Source organism: Crotalus tigris, unplaced genomic scaffold (assembly GCF_016545835.1).
Source record: "Crotalus tigris isolate CLP2741 ecotype Arizona unplaced genomic scaffold, ASM1654583v1 scf7180000017999.2816498, whole genome shotgun sequence".
Lineage (NCBI taxonomy): Eukaryota > Metazoa > Chordata > Lepidosauria > Squamata > Viperidae > Crotalus > Crotalus tigris.
Window position 1 is genome coordinate 855,144 of NW_024096765.1, and position 20,865 is coordinate 876,008.

At 42.8% G+C, this 20,865-nt stretch overlaps 2 protein-coding genes across 4 annotated transcripts in view; one reads left to right on the forward strand and one right to left on the reverse strand.

Moving 5' to 3' along the window:
• LAMA5 (laminin subunit alpha 5) overlaps positions 1–2,614 on the forward strand; it is a 328,307-nt gene extending 325,693 nt beyond the window's left edge. For both annotated transcript variants that reach the window (XM_039346487.1, XM_039346486.1), the window contains exon 80: positions 1,094–2,614. In XM_039346487.1, the coding sequence (XP_039202421.1) occupies positions 1,094–1,239 (146 nt within the window). In that variant the 3' untranslated portion in view covers positions 1,240–2,614. The remainder of the gene's footprint in view (positions 1–1,093) is intronic.
• On the reverse strand, positions 2,424–20,585 carry ADRM1 (adhesion regulating molecule 1). Of its 2 annotated transcripts, none has more exons than XM_039346489.1 (10): positions 20,430–20,585; positions 14,145–14,355; positions 12,323–12,439; positions 11,884–12,007; positions 10,760–10,846; positions 9,183–9,264; positions 7,671–7,912; positions 7,086–7,243; positions 5,011–5,113; positions 2,424–3,503 (listed from the first exon to the last, which is right to left on the reverse strand). In XM_039346489.1, the coding sequence occupies exons 2-10, from the start codon at positions 14,352–14,354 to the stop codon at positions 3,397–3,399; spliced, it is 1,230 nt and encodes a 409-aa protein (XP_039202423.1). In that variant the 5' UTR covers position 14,355; positions 20,430–20,585; the 3' UTR covers positions 2,424–3,396. The 2 variants fall into 2 exon arrangements, with proteins under 2 accessions (XP_039202423.1, XP_039202424.1); XM_039346490.1 differs by having other exon boundaries at positions 20,409–20,564.
• Positions 20,586–20,865: the final 280 nt, after the last annotated feature.

Sequence of the window (20,865 nt, forward strand, 5' to 3'; positions counted from 1 at the left end):
CAGAAGGCAGGGCAAGAAGCAATGGGATGGAAAATAAGGAGAGAAGCAACACCTAGAACTAAGGCAAAATTTCCTAAGAGAACAATCAACCAGTGGAATGGCTTGCCTTCAAAAGTTGTGGGTGCTCTTATCACTGGAGGTTTTTAAGAAGAGACTGGGCGGCCATTTGTCTGGAATGGCACAAGGTCTCCTGCTTGATCAGAGGGCTGGATTAGACCTCCAAGGTCCCTCCCAACTATGACGATGATCCTTTCTGTTCTAAATAGGAACCGAATGCTGTAAAACCAGATAAATTACAATTGTCCACTCAACAATCCTCTTTTCAATTCAACCAAGCAGCCATCCTGAGCAAAAGACCTACTACCCCTCTTCGCCTGATTGCAATAAAAAGTGTCTTTGCAATTCAGTACCGTACGGATGTGTCAAAAACTTTCAAATCGAGACACAAAATTGGAAATGTGCCATTTGGGCCTGACTTCAGAAGAAAATGTAGTAATTTGAAACTTCCTTCGGCCAAAAAAATATTTTAAGTGGAGCGGAATGACGGCTATGTTGGTTGGCCACCCAATTTGAGGAAAAAAAAAATAGCCAAAGGGATGACAATTGTTTTTGAAAAGGTCTTGAGGGTTGCTTGCACAGTTTCTAGTGGCCAAAACTGTTGGCAGGTTTTAGGTTCCAGTGGAAAGTAGTCAACAATACAGTTCAAGTGAGCTGTTGTGCTTTTTAACTGGATACAAAATATTTCCCGTTTTGTACTCAGGCAAACAATAACTTCAAACGTGATTAGAAGACCTGCAAGGTCCCTTCCTATTCTGTTAAATAGAAGCAAGCAAGCAAATGGTTTCTTATGGGCAAGGTCAAAGGATGGCAGAGGGGAATGAGGCAAAGCTGGCTTTTCCTGGACAAGCCACATTAACTTGGATAATTTGGACCTGGTTTAGAAAAGTAATCCTGAATGTAATGAGCAGCACGGATAAGGCTCAACTAGCTTAACATTACTTGATGGCAAAGTGATCGTAGCAAGACTTTCTTCTGTATCAAGTCCTGCTGGTTTCTGTGCATAAAAATACTTTTTTTCTCTCTCCTTTTGCAGAACTCACTTCACAATCCCATAGGCGTCATCCTCCCTCGTTTGTGGGTTGCATGAAGAATTTGGTGATCAATCAAAACCAAATTGACATCAGGCAAGCTGGGTCAACCAGGGGCTCCGTAGGGCTGGGAGGATGCCCAGCTGGGTAACTGAAGCTTCCTGGCATGTGTAAAATCAAAGCCACAGATGGGCCTCCCAAATGTCTTCGTGATGCATCTGCTTTCTAATGAAAACACAGGGTTGAATAAAAACAGTGTATATATGGCAGAGGGAGGGCTAGAGTGGGGTTCTCAGCAGTGGTCATTAGCTAATTTGTAATATATTTGCACATTTCTTCCAGTATATTGGCAGTAGCGTATTTCAAACGGTGCACATGGTGTGTTCTTTATAAAAAAATATTTATACTGGGCGGTAGAAGGCTAAGGTGCTCTTTTGCACAAGTGAGACAAGTCACAGTGATGCCTTAAGCAACTATTTCATCAAAATACACAAGAGCCAAGATATTTAAGTCTGTCTGTATATTGTGGAGCCCTGGGTGCTCTCTTAAGCTTGATGGTTTGCTTGGAGACGTTTTTGTTAAGTAACACAATTTCTGCAAGTTTGGAGAGCACCAAGGACTCCACAGTTCAACCCTGAGCTGCACACATTCTCTTCTGTTGATAGCTGCATAGATGTTTGACCACTGCAGTTGCAGTTCCTAGAGACTGTTGTCTACATTATTATATGGGGTGGTGACAAAAATGGCTGCAAGGGGAAAAGAACACAAGATACTACTACAAAGACATGTACGTTCCCTTTTCCCCGCAGATACAAATTACATTCGAAAAGCTGTTTTTGTCTTGGCCAACTTCCCTAAATTAATCAAGGAATGTATTAGACATTGCTTAATAATTGGGTTTGCACAGTAAGTATTAACATGGATCTGGTTGTGTTGTGAGAATCTAGCCAGTCCGTGATGATCAGCCATGCTGCGGTTTGCTTAATAGCAAAAGAGTCTAGATCTAGGACTTAAGTGGATTTTGTGACTCCAGGCAAAAACAGGGATGTTTCCCTTCCTATTGGATGCTATTGCTACACCTGCCTTTCAGTGACATTAAAGGAAAAGTCACTTTATTAAGGTGATGTCCTCAGCTCCTTCCAGAAAAAAACAACCGTTCACTCTTAATCCATTGTGTTATTGTTCTTCTGTTTCAGTATCACAACTTCCCTTTCAATCAGCTAACTTCACTTACTATCAATCTAGGTTCACTTGTGCACTTAGACACATCCTTGTATGTTTATGTGTGTATATATATGTGTGTGTGTGTATATCCCATCACATTGGGTAAGACAGTTCTAAAAATAATTTTATTACTCATCAATATATTGGTTATTTTAATGCTGGGGTACATATTGAAAAGTGGATTTTAACTCACCCTGACTTCCTTTCAGCAATTTATTTGGGGGGGGGCCTGAATAATTAAAGCAATATTCCTGTACATCATTGCTACATACTTCCAATAAAATTGTTCTTTTCTTGTAAAATTTGTACAAAGTGGCTTCAATACAGGAGGAGAATATATTTGAGTGAATGCATTCATAGGAGACCACGAAAGGGGACATTAGTCTTCCCTCTTTATACAATGTGAATTACATGCTTACAACCAATTAAATTGCTTGCAAGGGTTCAATTCTATAACACCCCCCCAAAAAAAAATAATTTTGCCAGTTATTTTTCAATTTCAAAGCCATAACCCTTCTTTTATCACCTTGTGTCATGCCCACCCTTGGAGAAGCCTCTTTGCAAATGAAGGTTAAGCCAGTTAAAAGTACTTGGGACGTGTGGTTCCTGTGAAAATACAGAATCCTGCTCAAATAATTCCCCGGGCCCCACATTATCCAACACGGAGGGAGGGGGGAAGATCAGACTTTCAGGAGCCCCTCAAATCTTTAATGAAGGCATGAAGTCAAAAATATTCCACCAGATATAGACACGCCCAGATACAATTAGCTAAATATAAATATATATATATATGTATGTATACAATATGTATGTATACAAACTAACAGGTGTAGGCTAACCCTTCAAACTTAAACGCTACAGTTTTACTGGATGCAAGATTCCATTTAGTCCAATCAAATCTTTCCTAGGGACAAGTGTGTCTTAAGGCTAAACAGCTGCCTGTTTGGGAAGAAATGGGGAAAAAAAGTTTTATTTCCAGAAAGAATTTTGGGAGCGAGATCCTTTACTTGTAGATTTGATACACGGAGTTAGCTAGGGATTCTACTTAATATCTAGGAGTATCATTCAGACACTATTAAGAAACCTAATCTAAACTCATGTCTTCCTCTTCGTCCTTCTTCTCCTTTGCTTCTCCTTCTTTCTGGTCAGATTTGACGTTGTTCTGCATGGCTTTTGCAAACGCCTCCACATCTACAGAAACAAGACACATTACACTGATAATTTAGCGAAAGAAAAGTTTGGAAGATAGCAGGCTGCCTTGTACACATTTGAAGTGTATAGTTGCAACATACAACTTGCAACAGCACGGAAGCTGCAGCAGGACAGCTACAATTTGCAAGATCTGTTTTTAAATGCTAGTCCAAATCATAAATCTTTTGCATAAATAATGCTGGCCTCGTTTTATTTCTCTTCTAAACCCATTTCCAAGAGCTGGATACCACACTTTCCATGTCACTATATTTTAATAGTAGAGATTTTATTTTTAATTTAGATCTATAAGTTGCTCCTCCATTCAGCACACATTCTTGACAGCATGCAATTAAAATTTTAATATTAAACAAAAGATGAGGGAAAACAGCATACAACAGCCAGGCAAATTACCTACCAATGTGAGTCTCATCAATCTATTTCAAACCTTTGGAGGGGGGGGGGGGAGAACATCTAAACATTTGTAGTGTCAGGATGATCCAACACTGGGGTTTTCAAGACAGAGTAACATTCTTGGTTGAAACACTCCTTATCAATTCAATAGTAAAGATTCAACTAATTCTCTATACGCATCTATAGCACAGATAAGACTGCCCAGACATAGGAAGACATATAAATGACCCCACACACACAAAAAAGGTGCCGGGCTTTGAACTACCACACCAGCAATGGACAATCCTGAATAGGATTCACACCTCACATGGTGTCTGCCAGGACTGTCTCTATATAAATGGGGCATAGCATCCTCTCCTCAGTGTGACTGCGGGATCCCACATCAAACTGTAGATCACATCATGACCGGCTGGAATCTGAGAGTATATACTGGGTCAGTATCTGATTTTTAAAATATTAATGATGCTGCGCTTCCATGGTTAGATCAGAGGTCTCCAACCTCAGTCTGGAGGGAAGGAGAGCAGTTTCAAAACTGCTGCACGTGCACGCAAACAAGGCCACACACACTGGCGCGGCACTGGCGGCCCTGTTCGCGCATGCGCAAATGGCCGTGAACCCCCCACGGCAAGACACTATTTTTGGAGAGTAGCTTTCATCCATGCCCAACTCTGCCCCAAAGCTGACTTTTTTTGCTCCTTTGGGCACTGCTTTATGTAGAATCATCCACTTGAAGTCTCTCTGTGGATATCCTCTGGGATAAACATTAACATTCAAGGGATGCTATTTGTAGAACTTACCATGAACACACTTTTTTTTTTTTTTACCAAATCATTATAGCAGTGTTTCTTAATTGTATCAACTTGAAGATGTGTGGACTTCAACGCCCAGAGTTCCACCCACCAGCATTGCTAGCTGGGGAATTCTGGGAGTTGAAGTCCACACATTGTAAAGTTAGCGTGGCTGAGAAACACTGGATTAGAGTGATCCCAAATGCCTTCCAGAAAAAATAAGAGCAGAATTCAAATCTCACTTCATCCTTAGAAAGATTCCCATTAGTGATTCAGCGGCTCCTACTTCGCTGTGCAAATGAACTTACCCCCTTTATTTGCGGCGTCTATGGCCTCAGCTGGTAAGCCAAATTGGCTCATCAGGGGTCCCAGTTGCCCAGAAGCCAAGGCAGCACTGAACATGCTCAGCGCCTGCAAAGTGAAAAAAAGACCAGCTCATTTAAGCTATAAAAGCACCAGATTCTGAGAAAATTAAGCTGCTTCTATCTTCAGACAATCCTGTTCCAAGAAGATTTAGTGATAGGAGAAATAAAAAATCCAGTTCCCATTGGCTACAGACCATAAAGATAGATGAGGGATCCTTCTCATGGATTGTTCCTATGATACAATCCAATCATATTTCATTCATTACATTTTCTTTCTATCCTAGAATATTATGCTCTAATTTCAAAACATAACCTCTGCCCTATAATTTCTTGATGTGTCAACTGGAGCTAAAAAAATTAGCTAGTGCCACTAGATTTGTTGTAAACTATCACAACACGGGGGGTAGTGTAACAACTATAATTCTTAGTTGAATTATGACTAGTCCTGTGGACTCATAGCTAAGCAGTGCTGAGATAAGTCACTGTAAATCAGCAATGAGTAAGCAACAAGGCCACCAAACAGTCCATACCGGTACTATCAAAAGCTTCAGACAGAACACCAGCAATGCTCTATTGGTTAAAATAACATGTAAATGTCTGAATGAACTGTCTCTCATCCTCCACATTACCTTTTCCTAACCTGACCGTTTAGGCCAGCGGTTCTCAATCTGTGGGTCACGACCCCATTTGGGGTCGAACGACCATTTCATGGGGGGGTCGCCAAACAACGCAGTCCACCATTTTTTTCCCCCTTTTCCTTAGCTGTGCTACTCCCTTTTATTCTATTGGCTTTTGAAACCCAATAGAATAGACTCTCTTGAATAGAGTCTAATTCTATTGGCTTTCAAAAGCCAATAGGAATTGTCCAGGCCGTCTCTGCCCTGCTGAGCCCGCCAAAAGTCCCATTCTGCAAACGGTGCTGCACAAGTTGAGTAGTCCTCGACTTACGACCGGTTGAGGGTCACGGCATTAAAAAGGTTGAGAACCACTGCTTTAGGCCACTTTGGTTCATAAGTTCTTGACTTATTGACGCATCATTTAGTGACAGTTCAAAGTTACAATGGATTTCCCCAGAGCTACCGTGTTTCCCTGAAAGTAAGACCTAACTTGATTTTGGGGGATGGGCCTAGTTTGGGGGTGAGGCAGACACCTAAAAAGTCAAGCAAGGGTAGGGTTAGGGTGTGGAGCTGCCCCACCCGCCCTGTACCCACTTGCCTTGCAGCCAGGCCTCTCCTTGACATCCCACTTCTTCTGAGGTCTCTTTTGCAGCCAGGTCTGTATTTCTCAGTCACAGGGCTTTCCAGAAGGCCTGTACAGCCAAGAACCCACTATGGATTCAATCCGTAGCTCGGTTCTGCAAGACCTGAGCAGCTGAGCACTGAGATTGAATCCATAGCTTGGTACTCGGCTGCTTAGGTCTTCTGGAAAGGCCTGACTGCAAAATGCAGGCCCGAATGCAGCTGAAGAACTTCAGCCCCAGAAGAAGTGGACCGGCTGGGTGGGGCTGTCGGTGCCAGAAGTGAAGTACCCCGAAAATAAGACCTGGTGCCTCTTTTGAAGGGGGGGAAAAATCCGGTCTTATTTTTGGGGAAACACGGTACTTAGGACTCATTTTCAAACTTACAACATTTGCCTGGCCCCTTTAGCAGTCACATAATCGCATTTTCAGTACTTAGCAAACAGCTCACCTTTGCAGCACCTGGAGTTACATAAACATGATTTGCCATATTTTTTTGCCAGTTTCCAGTGTTTACTTCCAATCTTTGGCAAAAAAAAAAAAAAAGGCTTTGGGGAAAATGGATTTGCTGAATGAGTGTGGCATTTGCTTAACCACCACCAAAAAAAATCTTCAAAAAGAGGGTCCAGACATCCGATGCTTTGACTTAACATCTGTAATGACTTACAGTTTTAACTCTGGGCTCAATTATGATTGAGAACTACCTGTACAAGTTAACTTAAGACCACCTTATTCAACCTGGAATCCAGTTCTGATCTTCTACTGACATGAAATTGGTTACCTGATGGAACTGCGGAGAGGTGAGCGTGTTCTGAATCTCCTCTGCAGTTTGCGGCAGAGATTCCCCTGAAGGAAGGTAAGGCAGCAAGCGCTCTTGAACTTCTGTGTTGGCCAGAATAGGTGCCATTATTTCTGGAGTAAGCACACTGGACAGGTCAACTGTGGAAGAACACAATTAAGGTGGCCTCTTGAGGTACAAGGAATTAGCAAAGATGCTACAGGGGATCACAAATTCCAAGAATAACCTGGGAATCCCCCCAATAAGTATAAAAATCATTACTACCACATCCTAAAGGCGCTAATCGATTCTAACTCTACAGCTACCTAACACTGGTTCATACTGTTGTTTCTGAAGTCCAGAACTTTATCTAACTCCAGGCTGGGGTAATAAAGACTGAATTGTTAGGATGGACGTTCAAGGAAAGAAGCCCGTTTAGAGCAGGGGCAGGCAACCTCGGCTCTTTTATGACTCATGAACTTCAACTCCCAGAATTCCTGAGTCAGTTGAAGTCCATGAGTCATAAAAGAGCCGAGGTTGCCTACCCCTGGTTTAGAGAGACGTATCAAAGTTGCAACCCTCGTTTACCTTGCTGTCCTCCTGTTCCGGCTGGTACATTCATAGTAGCTAAGATGGTCTGAAGATCACTCAGTTGGATAGGTTGTGTAGGGCTTGTTGCTGTGCTGGTCCCATTTCCTGAGCTGGGAGCAGGACTAGGACTAGTGGCTGTGGCAGTGGCTGTGGCAGCTGCAGGAGCAGCAGGAGCGGGCGTCACCCGTGTGGAGGAGGTACTGGAGGATGGTGTGACAGCTGCTGACTGGCTGCGAGAACTGAAAGATTTGGGGGAAAATTCTGCAACTGTTATTTCTCAGCTAAAGAGTAAGGGGTTAAGAAGTGAACTTTCTAATTTAGGCCGCCATCTATTCTTCATTTGACAACTCCTTATGACTCTTCTTCTCAGCTTCAAACTCTTACCTTTTTTTTTCCCATCAAAATCACAAAACCCAGAAAGGAAAATAGATTTGATGTTACAGAAATGGCTAGTTATATACCAGTGGTGGCGAACCTATGGCACGTGTTGTTACAGAAATGGCTAGTTATACACCAGTGGTGGCACTCTGAGCCCTCTCTGTAGGCACGCGTGCTGTGCCCTGGAGATGGTGAGACTGGCCCCACCCACCCAGTCTGCCTTGACCACCACAGCCACGTCCACGTGGCACCGGGTGATAAATAAGTGGGTTTTGGGTTGCAATTTGGACACTGGGTCTCTAAAAGGTTCGCCATCACTGTTATATACTAACGTGTAAAAGTAACAGTGAGAGACAGAATAACCAAAAAAAAAAAAAAACCCAGAAAAAAGCATTCCAAAAAAGTTATAAATTGATTTGCAGTGGGCAAACGTACAAAGTCAGCAGGGGATCCCCTCACTGTACCTCTCTGATTTGTTATAATCACCCTTAGATCTCCACTGACAAACTGACAATGTCTGTTCCCATCTCAGTTTTCTAAGTGTAAAACTGGTGCTGAAAGAGCCACTGTAAGTAATCTTCAACTTACAACAGCTCACACAGTGACCGCACTGAACAGCACTTATGATCGTTTTTCACACTTGTGACTGTTGCAGCATCCCCGTGGTCATGTGATCAAAATTCAGACATACAACTGGCATATATTTATGACGGTCGCCATGTCCCGGGAGCCTGTGATCCCCTTTTGCGACCTTATGACAAGCAAAGTCAATGGGGAAGCCAGATTCACTTAACAACAGTGTTACTAAATTAACTACTGCAGCAATTTATTTAACTGTGGTAAAAAAGGTCGTAAAATGGGGCACTAACATTTCACTTAGCAACAGAATTTTTGGGCTCAATTGTGGTTGTAAGCCGAGGACTACCGGTGCTTATTCAGACTGCCCTAGAACTGTGGTGAGACGCCACAATTGCAGATGCGGCTCATTTAGCTCAGGTACAGGAGAGCTGTTTTTGTGGCATAAAATTGTCCCACTGTGTGGCTGAGAGGCCTTAAAACTTCACAACAACATATAATGAAATTAACTTCTATCCCTACATTAATATTTAAAAGGACATTTAAACTTCTTACCTTGAAGAGGAGCTGCTAGTTGGAGGCCCCCCACTGCCCAACAGACTAGCCAGGCCAGGACCTGTCAGAGCACCGAGTCCACCTATCGGCACAATTAACAATAAGAATTTAAAAAAGAGGTCATTTCTTAGAAAAAAAGTTTATCCAAGAGTATTCTTATTCCAAACCTAATTTACTTTATAGGTCTCTCGTGAGAGGCTAAATTGTGCATTCCCACATCATAAAACTGCATCAGTGAGAGGATTCTCAAAAGGTATTGCTGAAATAATAGCTGTACACCATGTCTTCCAATTTCATGTATCAAACCAGTCTTGATTCAAATATGATCAAACAAAAATCCAAAAGTTCTAGAGCAGTGGTTCTCAACCTGTGGGTGGGACCCCATTTGGGGTCGAACGACCATTTCACGGGGGTCACCAAACAACGCAGTCCGCCATTTTTCCCCCTTTTCCTTAGCTATGCTACTCCCTTTTATTCTATTGGCTTTTGACTCTTTAGACTCTTGAATAGAGTCTAATTCTATTGGCTTTCAAAAGCCAATAGGAATTGTCCAGGCTGTCTCTGCCCTGCTGAGCCCACCAAAAATCCCATTCTGCAAACGGTGCTGCACCAGTTGAGTAGTCCTCGACTTACGACCGGTTGAGTAGTCCTCGACTTACGACCGGTTTGGGGGGTCGCGGCATTAAAAAGGTTGAGAACCACAGTTCTAGACCATACATTCAGAACCACAAATGATGGGAGATCAGTTGCAGCACTTTTGGGACAAAGGCTCACAATTGTTGCCACCTTCAGGAAACTATGTCCTACTGTGGAACCCTGAACAGCAGTAAATAAAAAGAAAGCACAATGACCATGTGATTATTCTATTAAAGGAACCTCTCACTTTATTACTTAACAGTCTGGGCACCAAGTCAAGGCCTCTGCAACCAGCCAAGAGTGGAGAAAAACCAATAGGGATTATAACACCAAATGATCTACCCCTTCCTAAAGCATCTCTAGGTACGCCTGCCCCAAAGTATCAGACTATCCAAGCATGGTTACTGAGCAGCCCATTAGCATCGCATGCCACACTGAGACATAAATTTTGGAAGGGAAGGGAAGGGAAGGGAAGGAAAGGGAAGGGAAGGGAAGGAAAGGAAAGGAAAGGAAAGGAAAGGAAAGGAAAGGAAAGGAAAGGAAAGGAAAGGAAAGGAAAGGAAAAGGAGGGAGGGTAAAGTAATGTAAAGGTGTTCTTCCTTGTCTTGTTCTCTTAGTTTTGATTAACATACAGATATTTAAAAGCACCATTCTTAGGTCTCTCATATACCAGGAAGCAACAGAACAATTTTGCCTGCAGTCATGCAATAAGAGGAATTTTGCATCAATTCAATGGCTGGCAAAAGGTCTTGCTAGATGACCAACCACCGAAGAAAAACAAAAGTTTAAACTAATGCTCCTGCATCCCATACTAACATTCACAAATCAGGGCACTTTGATCTAAGTATGGGCTCCTCAGTAGCATGATAGCTATTTACTAAAACCAAAAACTAAGGTAAAATTTAAATACCCTTTTACATAAATATCACGAAAGCATTTACCAAGTCCTCCTAAGCCCGTTGGTCCAATCAACTGCATCAGCTGGTTATGACTCATGTTTCCCAGAAGACTTTGCAAGCCACCCTCACCTAAAAAAAAGAGAAAAAGAAAAAGTACAATGTTTGTAACTGTGTAACTAAATGCCAAGCAATGCAAACTACTTAACAGAAGGAAAGCTTTGGTGCTACATTTAACAGATATAGGCAAAAAAAGCATTTTCACACCTTCCTTTCAGAACATTTTTCCACAATCCATCTTGTGCAGAGTAAAAGTGCAGGGAAGAGCAACTAAGATGATTAAAGGCCTGAAGACTAAAACATATGAAAAACGGTTGCAGGAATTGGATGTGGCCAGTCTAGAGAAAGGAAGGATTTGGGGGGGGGGGGAGAGAAAGAGGAGACACACACACGATAACAGTCTTCCAATATTTGAGGGGCTGCCACAAAGAGGAGGGGGTTAACTTATTTTCCAAAGCACCAGAAGGCAAGGGAAGAAACAATGGATGGAAACTAATCAAGGAGAGAAGCAACCTGGAATTAAGGAGAGCTGTTCCACTGGGTAATTGTCCTCACTGTTAGGGAGTTTCTCCTTAATTCCAGGTTGCTTCTCCCCTTAATTAGTTTCCATCCATTGTTTCTTGTCCTGCCCTTTGGTGCTTTGGAAAATAAGTTGACCCCCTCTTCTTTGTGGCAAATATTGGAAGACTGCTATCATGTTCCACCCCCCACCCCCTTCTTTTCTCTAGACTGGCCATACCCAGTTCCTGCAACCATTCTTCATATGTTTTTGTCTCCAGGGCTTTGTCTTAGTTGCTCTTCTCTGCACTCTTTCCAAAGTCTCAACATCTTTTCTGCAATGTGGTGACCAAAACTGGATGCATTATTCCAGGTGTGGTCTTACTAAGGCTTTATAAAGCGGTACTAATACTTCACATGATTTTGATTTGGCCTCTGTTTACTGCTACTGTCAAAGCACAGTTTTTTTTTTTTTTTACCATTTTATACGTGATTTTGATTTTCAGCCAGCACCAAAGATTTTATAACTGGATTTAAAAGAAACCCTTAAAGCACCAGAACTAAATGACTAAAAGCTTGGGCAGAAAGAGCTTCCTGGAAGAGGCCCAGACCTCCAAGGGCAGAAAGTTCATGGCCCCCACTTCCACTGCCGCCGAGAGCGCCAGGCATGGGTGGGTTGTTGAGGTACTCATTCACTTTACGACAGTGCTCTTCATCTTTCTCTGTCTTCGGTTCCTGGAAAGAAAAAGAAAAGAAAGAAAAAACAGAGAAGTAACAGAACAGATAAGTCACTCTTAACATCTTAGGCTTCACCATAAAAGAGATCCTCCATTTATGGCCAATTAGCGACCATTTGAGGTTAAAACAGACCCTCCCCTAAAGGTACATATGATCTTGATCCAAAGTTAGGATGGCTGACTCGTCTCTATCGATTTCATGATTGGTTATTGCTCAAAATCTTCTCTAGACGTACTGACGTTGCACTGTACAGCATCACATTGCAATTCTGGGAGAAACGCAGGACACTGAGAGACTGAGGCACTCACAAACCTGCATCCAGAAGAAAAGTCTCTTGGATCCAGCCTTGAATTTCAATACAAAGACACGGCCAGTAGTACACTGAGGTACCCTTTTAAATTCACAGTCATCAGGAAATATAATCAGGTCCTAAAAAAAAACCAAAGGTGGGACCTAAATATTTACATATCAATCAGTGCTGATCAATAACTGATTTTTCAATCTACCATAAGGGACAAGGAAAACTTCATGTTCAATTCCTCCCTGGAAAGTACCATTCCAATTATCTGGGGGCAATCATGCAGCTCTTTCTGGAAATCAATCTTCTAGATCAGGGGTAGGCAACCTTGGCTTTTTTATGACTCGTGGACGTCAATTCCCAGAATTCCTGAGCCAGCCATGCTGAGGGGAAAGGGAGATTTCCAAGCTGAGCCATGTTGGCTCAGGAATTCTGGGAGCTGAAGTCCACGAGTCATAAAAGAGCCAAGGTTGCCTACCCCCCAGGCTAGATCAAGTGTTCTGCCATTCCCATATATTGTCTAGCCCAGAAAGTTTTGGGATTAAAAGATGCCTGGAAAACCACAAACCAATTCCCTTTCTCGAAGGTTCATTTTCAAAAAAAAGAAAAAACTATCATTGGATAGTTGAGTCAGTGTGCTTCTTGAGGAAAAAAAAAAAAGCAGGATGTCCCAGGGAAAAGCAGAACACATGATTTGTACAAAGTATGAATTAGGCGTTTATCAGCACGGTTTTCTAGGAGCAGCTGCAGACGCTGGGTGCGAAATAAAAGTAAACATACGCCTCTGTGCAGAAAGAGGTAATTTTACATAGATTCATACATTCGATATTTATTCTTTTTCTGGCAAAATAGGAGGGGAGAAAAGGAGGCTAAACTATGTCACTCCAAAGCTTGTAACTCCGTTTGTTGTTATAAATGAGAGCCAGTTTGGTCTAGTCCAGGGGTAGGCAACCTTGGCTCTTTTATGACTGGTAGACTTCAACTCCCAGAATTCCTGAGCCAGCCATGCTGAGGGGAAAGGGAGAGTTTCCAAGCTGAGCCATGTTGGCTCAGGAATTCTGGGAGTTGAAGTCCACGAGTCATAAAAGAGCCAAGGTTGCCTACCCCTGGACTAGTGGTTAAAGTGCTGGCCTCAAAACCAGGAGATTGCGAGCAATAGTCTCACCTCAGGCATGAAAAGCTGGGTAGGTTTTTTGGGCCAGGCACTTCCCCTCACATGATGTTATGTTGGGGAAAACAGGAAGAGGAAGGAATATTATTACAGATAGGAAATTTGGAGAGCTGCTCGGACATTACCCCTGAGAATTGTATCTGAAGAGGGATGAAAGGAGAGGAGAGAGAAAAGAGTAAAAGAGGGGAGAAGGAAGTAGGAAGGTTGGAGGAGAAGAGGAGAAGTGGGAAGAAAGGGGAGGAGAGTGGTGAAAGAAAGAGGAGAGGAAGAAGAGGGAAGAGAAGAAAGGGAGAAAGAAGGTAGAGAAGAAGGAGTGTGGATACAGTGAAAGGGGACATGGGCGAGCAACACCAAAAGTCATGTGTATGTATTTATTTCATTTTATTAAAAAACATCTTATATATGAATGTAAAAAGAATGTATGTTAACATCTGATAAATATCACGGTATATGTATGGGGGAGAGTTTGGAAAAATAAAAAAAATATTTTTTTAAAAAAGGAAGGAGTATTATTTTATGTTTGCTGCCTTGAATTACTTAGAGGCGGGGTCAAAAAAATATAATAAACAAACATGTGTAGAAGCCTATTTTTTTCTTGCTATCAATGGGCAAACCCGCTCTAAATCTATGCAAGTACAATCCAGTGACTGGAGTATTCCACTTACATCCTCCACGTTCCCAGATGTCCTGTCTTTCCAACAGAAGTGAATGAGGGAGTCGTCCGTCTGCTGAATGTAGACAAGGCCCTTCCTCTTGTCAGGAGTGACAGTGCTGCCTTTCAGAGACATCTTTCCGGCACGGAACTCTACCAGGTATTTGCTTGACGAGCCCCGAGAGCCGGGCACCAAGGTTGGGAATAAAGCACCAGAAGACATCCTGGAAAGAGAGGAGAGTCTGTCGTGAATGCTTCTCTTCCAGTCGTGGCAAACGAGTTTCCAGAGCGGTAAAGGTAGATCACTCAATTTTGGCAGCTGCACAGCATCCAATCTGACCCCCTTCGATACGATGCGACGGTTCTTAAACCAATTCCCAATTGGGTCGCACCAATTATAGTATTTTTATCTGAATGTGGCGTACTCTGTTGCAAAACTATGAATAAGGAACAGAGATCCAAGTGCTGAAGCAGAAACATTACTGTAGCAGGGATCTTCAAACTCGGCCCTTTTATGACTTGTGGACTTCAACTCCCAGAATTCCTCAGCCAGGCTGAGGAATTCTGGGAGTTGAAGTCCACAAGTCATAAAAGGGCCAAGTTTGAAGACTCCTGCTGTAGTGGTTCTCAACCTTTTTAATGCCGCAACCCCCAACCGGTCCTAAGTCGAGGACTACTCAACTGGTCGTAAGTCGAGGACTACTCAACTGGTGCAGCACTGTTTGCAGAACGGGACTTTTGGCAGGCTCAGCAGGGCAGAGACAGCCTGGACAATTCCTATTGGCTTTCAAAAGCCAATAGAATAAAAGGGAGTAGCACAGCTAAGGAAAAGGGGAAAAAATGGCGGACTGCATTGTTTGGCGACCCCCGTGAAATGGTCGTTCGACCCCAAATGGGGTCCCAACCCATAGGTTGAGAACCACTGCTGTAGAGGATAGAGAGCAAATCTGATCTAGTGATTAAGGCACCAGGCTAGAAACCAGACAACTGTGAGTTCTACACCTGTCTTAGGCATGAAAACTGACTGGGTTTGTTTGGGTCAATCACCATGAAACCATGAGTTCTAGTGCTCCCTAGGCATGAAAACTGGCTGAGTGGTCTCCTGCCTGAGCAGGGAGTTGGTCTAGAACAGGGGTCTTCAAACTCAGTGGGCCTGACTAAGGAATTCTGGGAGTTAAAGCCCACAAGTCACAAAAGGGCCACGTTTGAAGACCCCTGCACTACAGATAATCCACAAATGAAACCCAAAGTTTTCATTGCTAACCAAGACAGTTGAGTGAGTTTTGTCCCTATTTATGAACTTTCTTGCCACAATTGTTAAGTTAGTAACACGGTTAAGTGAATCTGGTTTCGCCATTTGCGTCTAAGTGGATGCTCCAGTGGTTAAGTGTGAAAACCGGTCATGTTGCTTTTTTCAGTGACATTGTAACTTTGAATGGTCACTAAATGAATCATTGTAAGTTGAGGACTACCTGTACCATAACTTTCATTCTGTCTTACATGCCCCAAAGAATAGGATTCTTTTTTTCTCTTTATAACTGGTAACCAACCTCTTCACTTTCAACTCTAGTACCAATCCTTCAATGCAGAAAAACAATGTAGATAAATGATAGCTAAAGGAGCACCAGAGTCAGATGCTATTTCAGAGATGTTTGATGCAGATTTCATGAAAGAATTATATATGCCATTATTAAAACAGAGCAACTGCCAAATCAAACAGCACAAAAGCCCAACAATGTGCTTTTATTTTAGAAAAGAGCATTGAAACCACTGAAAGAATGGCTATCAGTCTCCTATCAGATAATCACACACCTCTGTGGGCAAAAATGAAAACCCAATTAACATAAAAAGTGAGGCCTATCTTTGGAAAAAAGCCCAAAGTTTTTGCTTTTTAAAAAAATGTATGAATTACTTCCAGAGCTAAAATATTTTTTTAAAAAATATATTTCCATGAAATATTAGCAACAATTTAGCAACTGTATAGGGAGTCCAGCAAAATAAAAACATTATTGCTAAAAGCACATTTCTTGGAAGGTCAAATCAAAGTGAATTTGATTTGAGAGAAGCAACTAGAACTAAGGACAAATTTCCTGACAGAACAATTAATCAGTGGAACAACCTGCCTCCAACACTGGAGGTTTTTAAGAAGAGATTGGACAGCCATTTGTCTGAAATGGTATAGGGCCGTGGTGGCGAACCTATGGCACGGGTGCCAGAGGTGGCACTCAGAGCCCTATCTGTGGGCACGTGTGCCATCGCCCCAGTCCTAGGCCTTCAGCTGGGTTTTATAAAATCTTTTCACTTTAGGCTTCCGCCGCCGTGTACAAAAAAAGAAAAGGTTCAATCAATCAATTTCAACTTCTCAGGGAAAAAAAAGATCTTGCAAAGTTGGAATTGATTGATTGAACTTTTTAATCCCACCCAGTCTGCCATTACTACTGCAGCCATCCCCACCCAATTAGCCATGCCCACCAAATTGGCCACACCCAGTCAATGGGCCACACCCACCCGGCACTCTTCGATGCATAAATGGGTTTTGGGTTGCAATTTGGGCACTCGGTCTCTAGAAGGTTCGCCATCACTGGTATACGGTTTCCTGCCTGAGCAGGGGGTTGGACTAGAAGACCTCAAAAGTCCCTTCCAACTCTGTTATTCTGTTAATTCATACACATATCCATTTAGATTTCTTGCCAACCTATGATTTGCCATTTCCTTCTTTCTGGAAAGTACGAATGTCATTTAGCTTTGAACTCCAGAAAAGATCAGTCAGGTGCTTAAATAAAAAGGAGTGAAATTGTTGGAAGCAGAATAATTGCATGTAAAATTGAACATCTATGGTGGAAATATCCATATTCCAAATATACAAAGCTTTTGGCATAACAGCAAGTAGAGAAATAGCAAAAAAAAAAAAAAAGTCCCCACTTCACTCCATGAAAAGATGGACCTTTCTCCCTTCCTTGGATCATATTCATAAACGGCTGTTCTGAAGTTCTCCAAAAGAAATAAAGGGTAAGCAAAAGCTTCTGAAGGAACCAACCTGTGTCCCATACAACAGGCATATATGCTTCTTGCTTTCACGCCTTATTTTTTTAAGCCTTCATCTATTGCTACATCAAGTTCTCAAATGATATCTACTCATGCTATCCCCTTCCAACTACATTCTTCTTTAAAAGCCAAGAAAGTCACTTGGGAGCCTTAGGCCATGACATAAGCGCTTTTTACACTTTGGTGCTTATATCAAATTATCTTTGCGTAAGATTATCAGAGACGAGGAAGATGACATAGCAGAATAAAGTTTGTCAAACAAATATCAGTTTTCCAATTGCTCCCCTTTAAGCTTCATGTTCAATTATTCAAGATAGGCCTATTTAAAGGGTACATCCGGTCTATTACTAATAATCAGCTGAGTGCTACAAATCTGCTTTGTTCAGTGGCTGTAATTTTGAAGAGAAAAAATAAGAATATTCATTTTTGTTCCTTCAAAATACACACTCCTCTATTACTTGCATTAGGTGGAATGTAATAATTTTACTAAGGTCTTCTCCAAATAGCAATCTACCTAGGAAAGGAAAACTAGAAAATAAGTAAAAAAAAAATTAAAATGCAATTTTATATGTTAGGCTACAATACAAGGTCATCTATGCCATATGGATCTGACTTTATCAAAACAGTGAACAGTGAAGGGGGCAAACCTAGCATTACGGCTAAAAATACAGAAATCACAAGTCCTGAGAGGCTACAGTACCAACTGCATCAAAATGCATAAATTTTTGCATCAACATATTCTGGTTTTGGTCCCAGCTGATGTGGTCCCTCATATAAACAAGTCTATTAATGTATATATGTCTTTCCAACAGAAGTGATAAATCTGTTAAGTTTCAACCAAACCAATGTACTTGGCCTATTTCTCGTTAGTTATTACTGTTTGATATTTAATTTTATGACAGTACAGCAGCACAATATGCTGCTACACTGAACTCAAATATCACCTCTGCTATAGTATTTTATATCCCTTTATTATTTTTTGCAAATAACTCAAGGCAGCAAACATACCTAATGATCCTTCCTTCTGTTTTTCCCACAATCCTAGGTTGAGAGAAGGTGATTGGCCTAAGGTCATCCAGCTGACTTTCATGGCTAAGGCAGGATTTAATCTAAATCTCCTGGTTTCTAGCCTGATACCTTAACCACTAGACCAGGGGGAGGCAACCTTGGCTTTTATGACTCGTGGACTTCAACTCCCAGAATTCCTGAGCCAGCACAGCTGGCTCAGGAATTCTGGGAGTTGAAGTCCACGAGTCATAAAAGAGCCAAGGTTGCCTACCCCTGCACTAGGCCAAACTGGCTTTCTGTATACAAGTCTGCCCCATCCACAATTTGGGGAAAATTGTAGTAAACCAATTATTCCATGAACTTTAATTAGCTGGCCTAGAAACCAGGAGACAGTGAGTTCCAGCCCTGCCTTAGTCATGAAAGCCAACAGAGTCAGCCACTCAGCTCAACCCATCTTACAGGGTTTGCTGTTGTGGGGAAAATAGAAGGCAAGAGTATTACGTATGTTTGCCACCTCAAGTTGAACATATATTCTCTATATTATACATTCACACAGGCTGGATAATAAACTAGTATATAATAAACTAGATAATAAAATAGCAACTAGCATTCCATATTTTAAATATTTCAAGAACATAGTATACAAATATTATTACATGCATATTAGTCTTATTTTCTTGAAAGACTTAACTGAATGAAAAAGATCCAGCATGTACAAGTAATCCTTGATTTGTAACAGTTCATTTAATGACTGTTCAAAATAACAGTTCTTAAAAAAAAGGTAACTTATGACCATTTTTCTCATTTGTGACCACTGCGGCACCTCCAGTCATGTGATCCAAATTCAGACACTTGGCAACTGACTCATATTTACAACGGTTGCAGTGTCCCAGAGTCATGTGATCAACTTTTGAGACCTGATGAGCAAAGTCAATGGGGAAGCCAGATTTACTTTTGAGACCTGATGAGCAAAGTCAATGGGGAAGCCAGATTTACTTAACAACCATGTTACTAACAACTTCAGCGATTCGCTTAACAAACGTGACCACAAAGATAGTAAAAATGGGGCAAAACTCAGTTAAATGTCACACCTAGCAATAGAAATTTTAGGCTGTTGTGGTTGTAAGTGGAGGACTACCTGTAGTGGGCTTTACAAAACAGAAGCAATTAAAATAAACTCAGATACAACAAGATGGCCAAAGCAACTGTGTCCTTCTCAACTACCACACTCCCTCAAGCCACAGACAGAAGCAGGCTCGGGAGAATAAAAGACTCTGGAAAAGCAAACAAATAAGGATTCCCAGTTCGGAGACAGTCCCAGGAGGACGAGTCCTGGCATTATTTGGGCCCTATGGAAAAGGGTAGGCTTGGTCGACATCCTAAGTAAGCATGAATCTCCCCACTGCAAGCCCCTTTCTTCAGTTGCACCCAAATAGGCAACTCTCTGCAATCAGAAAGTTAGCAAGCCAAGGAAGTTCTAGCTCCACACTCTTTCTGGGTAGGAGACCACGATGCCCCTTCCCCTTTGGTTTCCACCCGGGACCTTTTTTCAATCAGCCAATCAGAATAGAGCTGGAAGGGACCTTGGAGGCCTTCTAGTCCAACCCCCTGCTCAGGCAGGAGACCCTATACCAGGGGTAGGCAACCTTGGCCCTTTTATGACTTGCGGACTTCAACTCCCAGAATTCCTCAGCCAGGCACGCTTGGCTGAGGCATTCTGGGAGTTGAAGTCCGCAAGTCATAAAAGGGCCACGTTTGAAGACCCCCTGGTCTAGTCCAACCCCCTGCTCAAGCAGGAGACCCTGAATCCAGACAAACGACTGTCCAGTCTCTCCTTAAAAGCCTCCAGCGTTGGAGCACCCACAACTTCTGAAGGCAAGTCGTTCCACGGATGGTTTTCACTTAGTTTCTCCCTAGTTCTAGGTTGCTTCTCTCCTTGTTCGTTTCCATCCGTTGCTTCTGAGTGCTTTGGAGAATAGGTTGACACCCCCCCCCTCTTTGGCAGCCCCTCAAATACTGTAATACTTTTTCAGCTCAACCTTTATAAAATCGCCCCTCTGAGCCTCACCTGGGCGCATCCACCCCGCGCACGTTCTCAACATGGTGGTGATGGTGGGAGGGGGGGGGGGTTCTTTGACTACAGTTCCCATCCTGCCCAACCCCCGTTGGGACTTGAAGGATGCGACTGAGTCCCACTCACGTGGTTGAGAAAGGCTCCCCTCACCTACAATCTTTCCCAGGTTACCTGTCGCCTCAACTGGCTCTCCCGCCGCTCGCTTCTCTTCCCCTCAAAAGCTTCGACGGTCTCTTCCGGCTCCCCTCAGCTCCCCTTCCAGTCACGCCGGAAGACCGTCCTCCTTCTTGCCTTCTTCCCTCTTTAATTGGCTGGCCGTTTCCCCGCCCCTAGACGTCGCCTTGGCCGGAAGCCACGCCACTCAAAATACGTAGGCCCAGGCGCTCATTCTTCCCCTGTAACGAGCCTACAAGGGCCAGCATGCACCACGCCCAGAGTCGCTCCTGCCCCGCTTCCGCCTGCCTTCGGCTATTGTGCTGTGTCACGTCGGCCGGGCGGAAAGGAAAGGGAGGGGGAGGAGGGAGGAGCTGCGGAAACGTTGCGCTCTTAGAGAATCGCGCCCTACGACGGAAGCGTACTGTGTAGCCCGGAAGTTTGCAGAGATGCG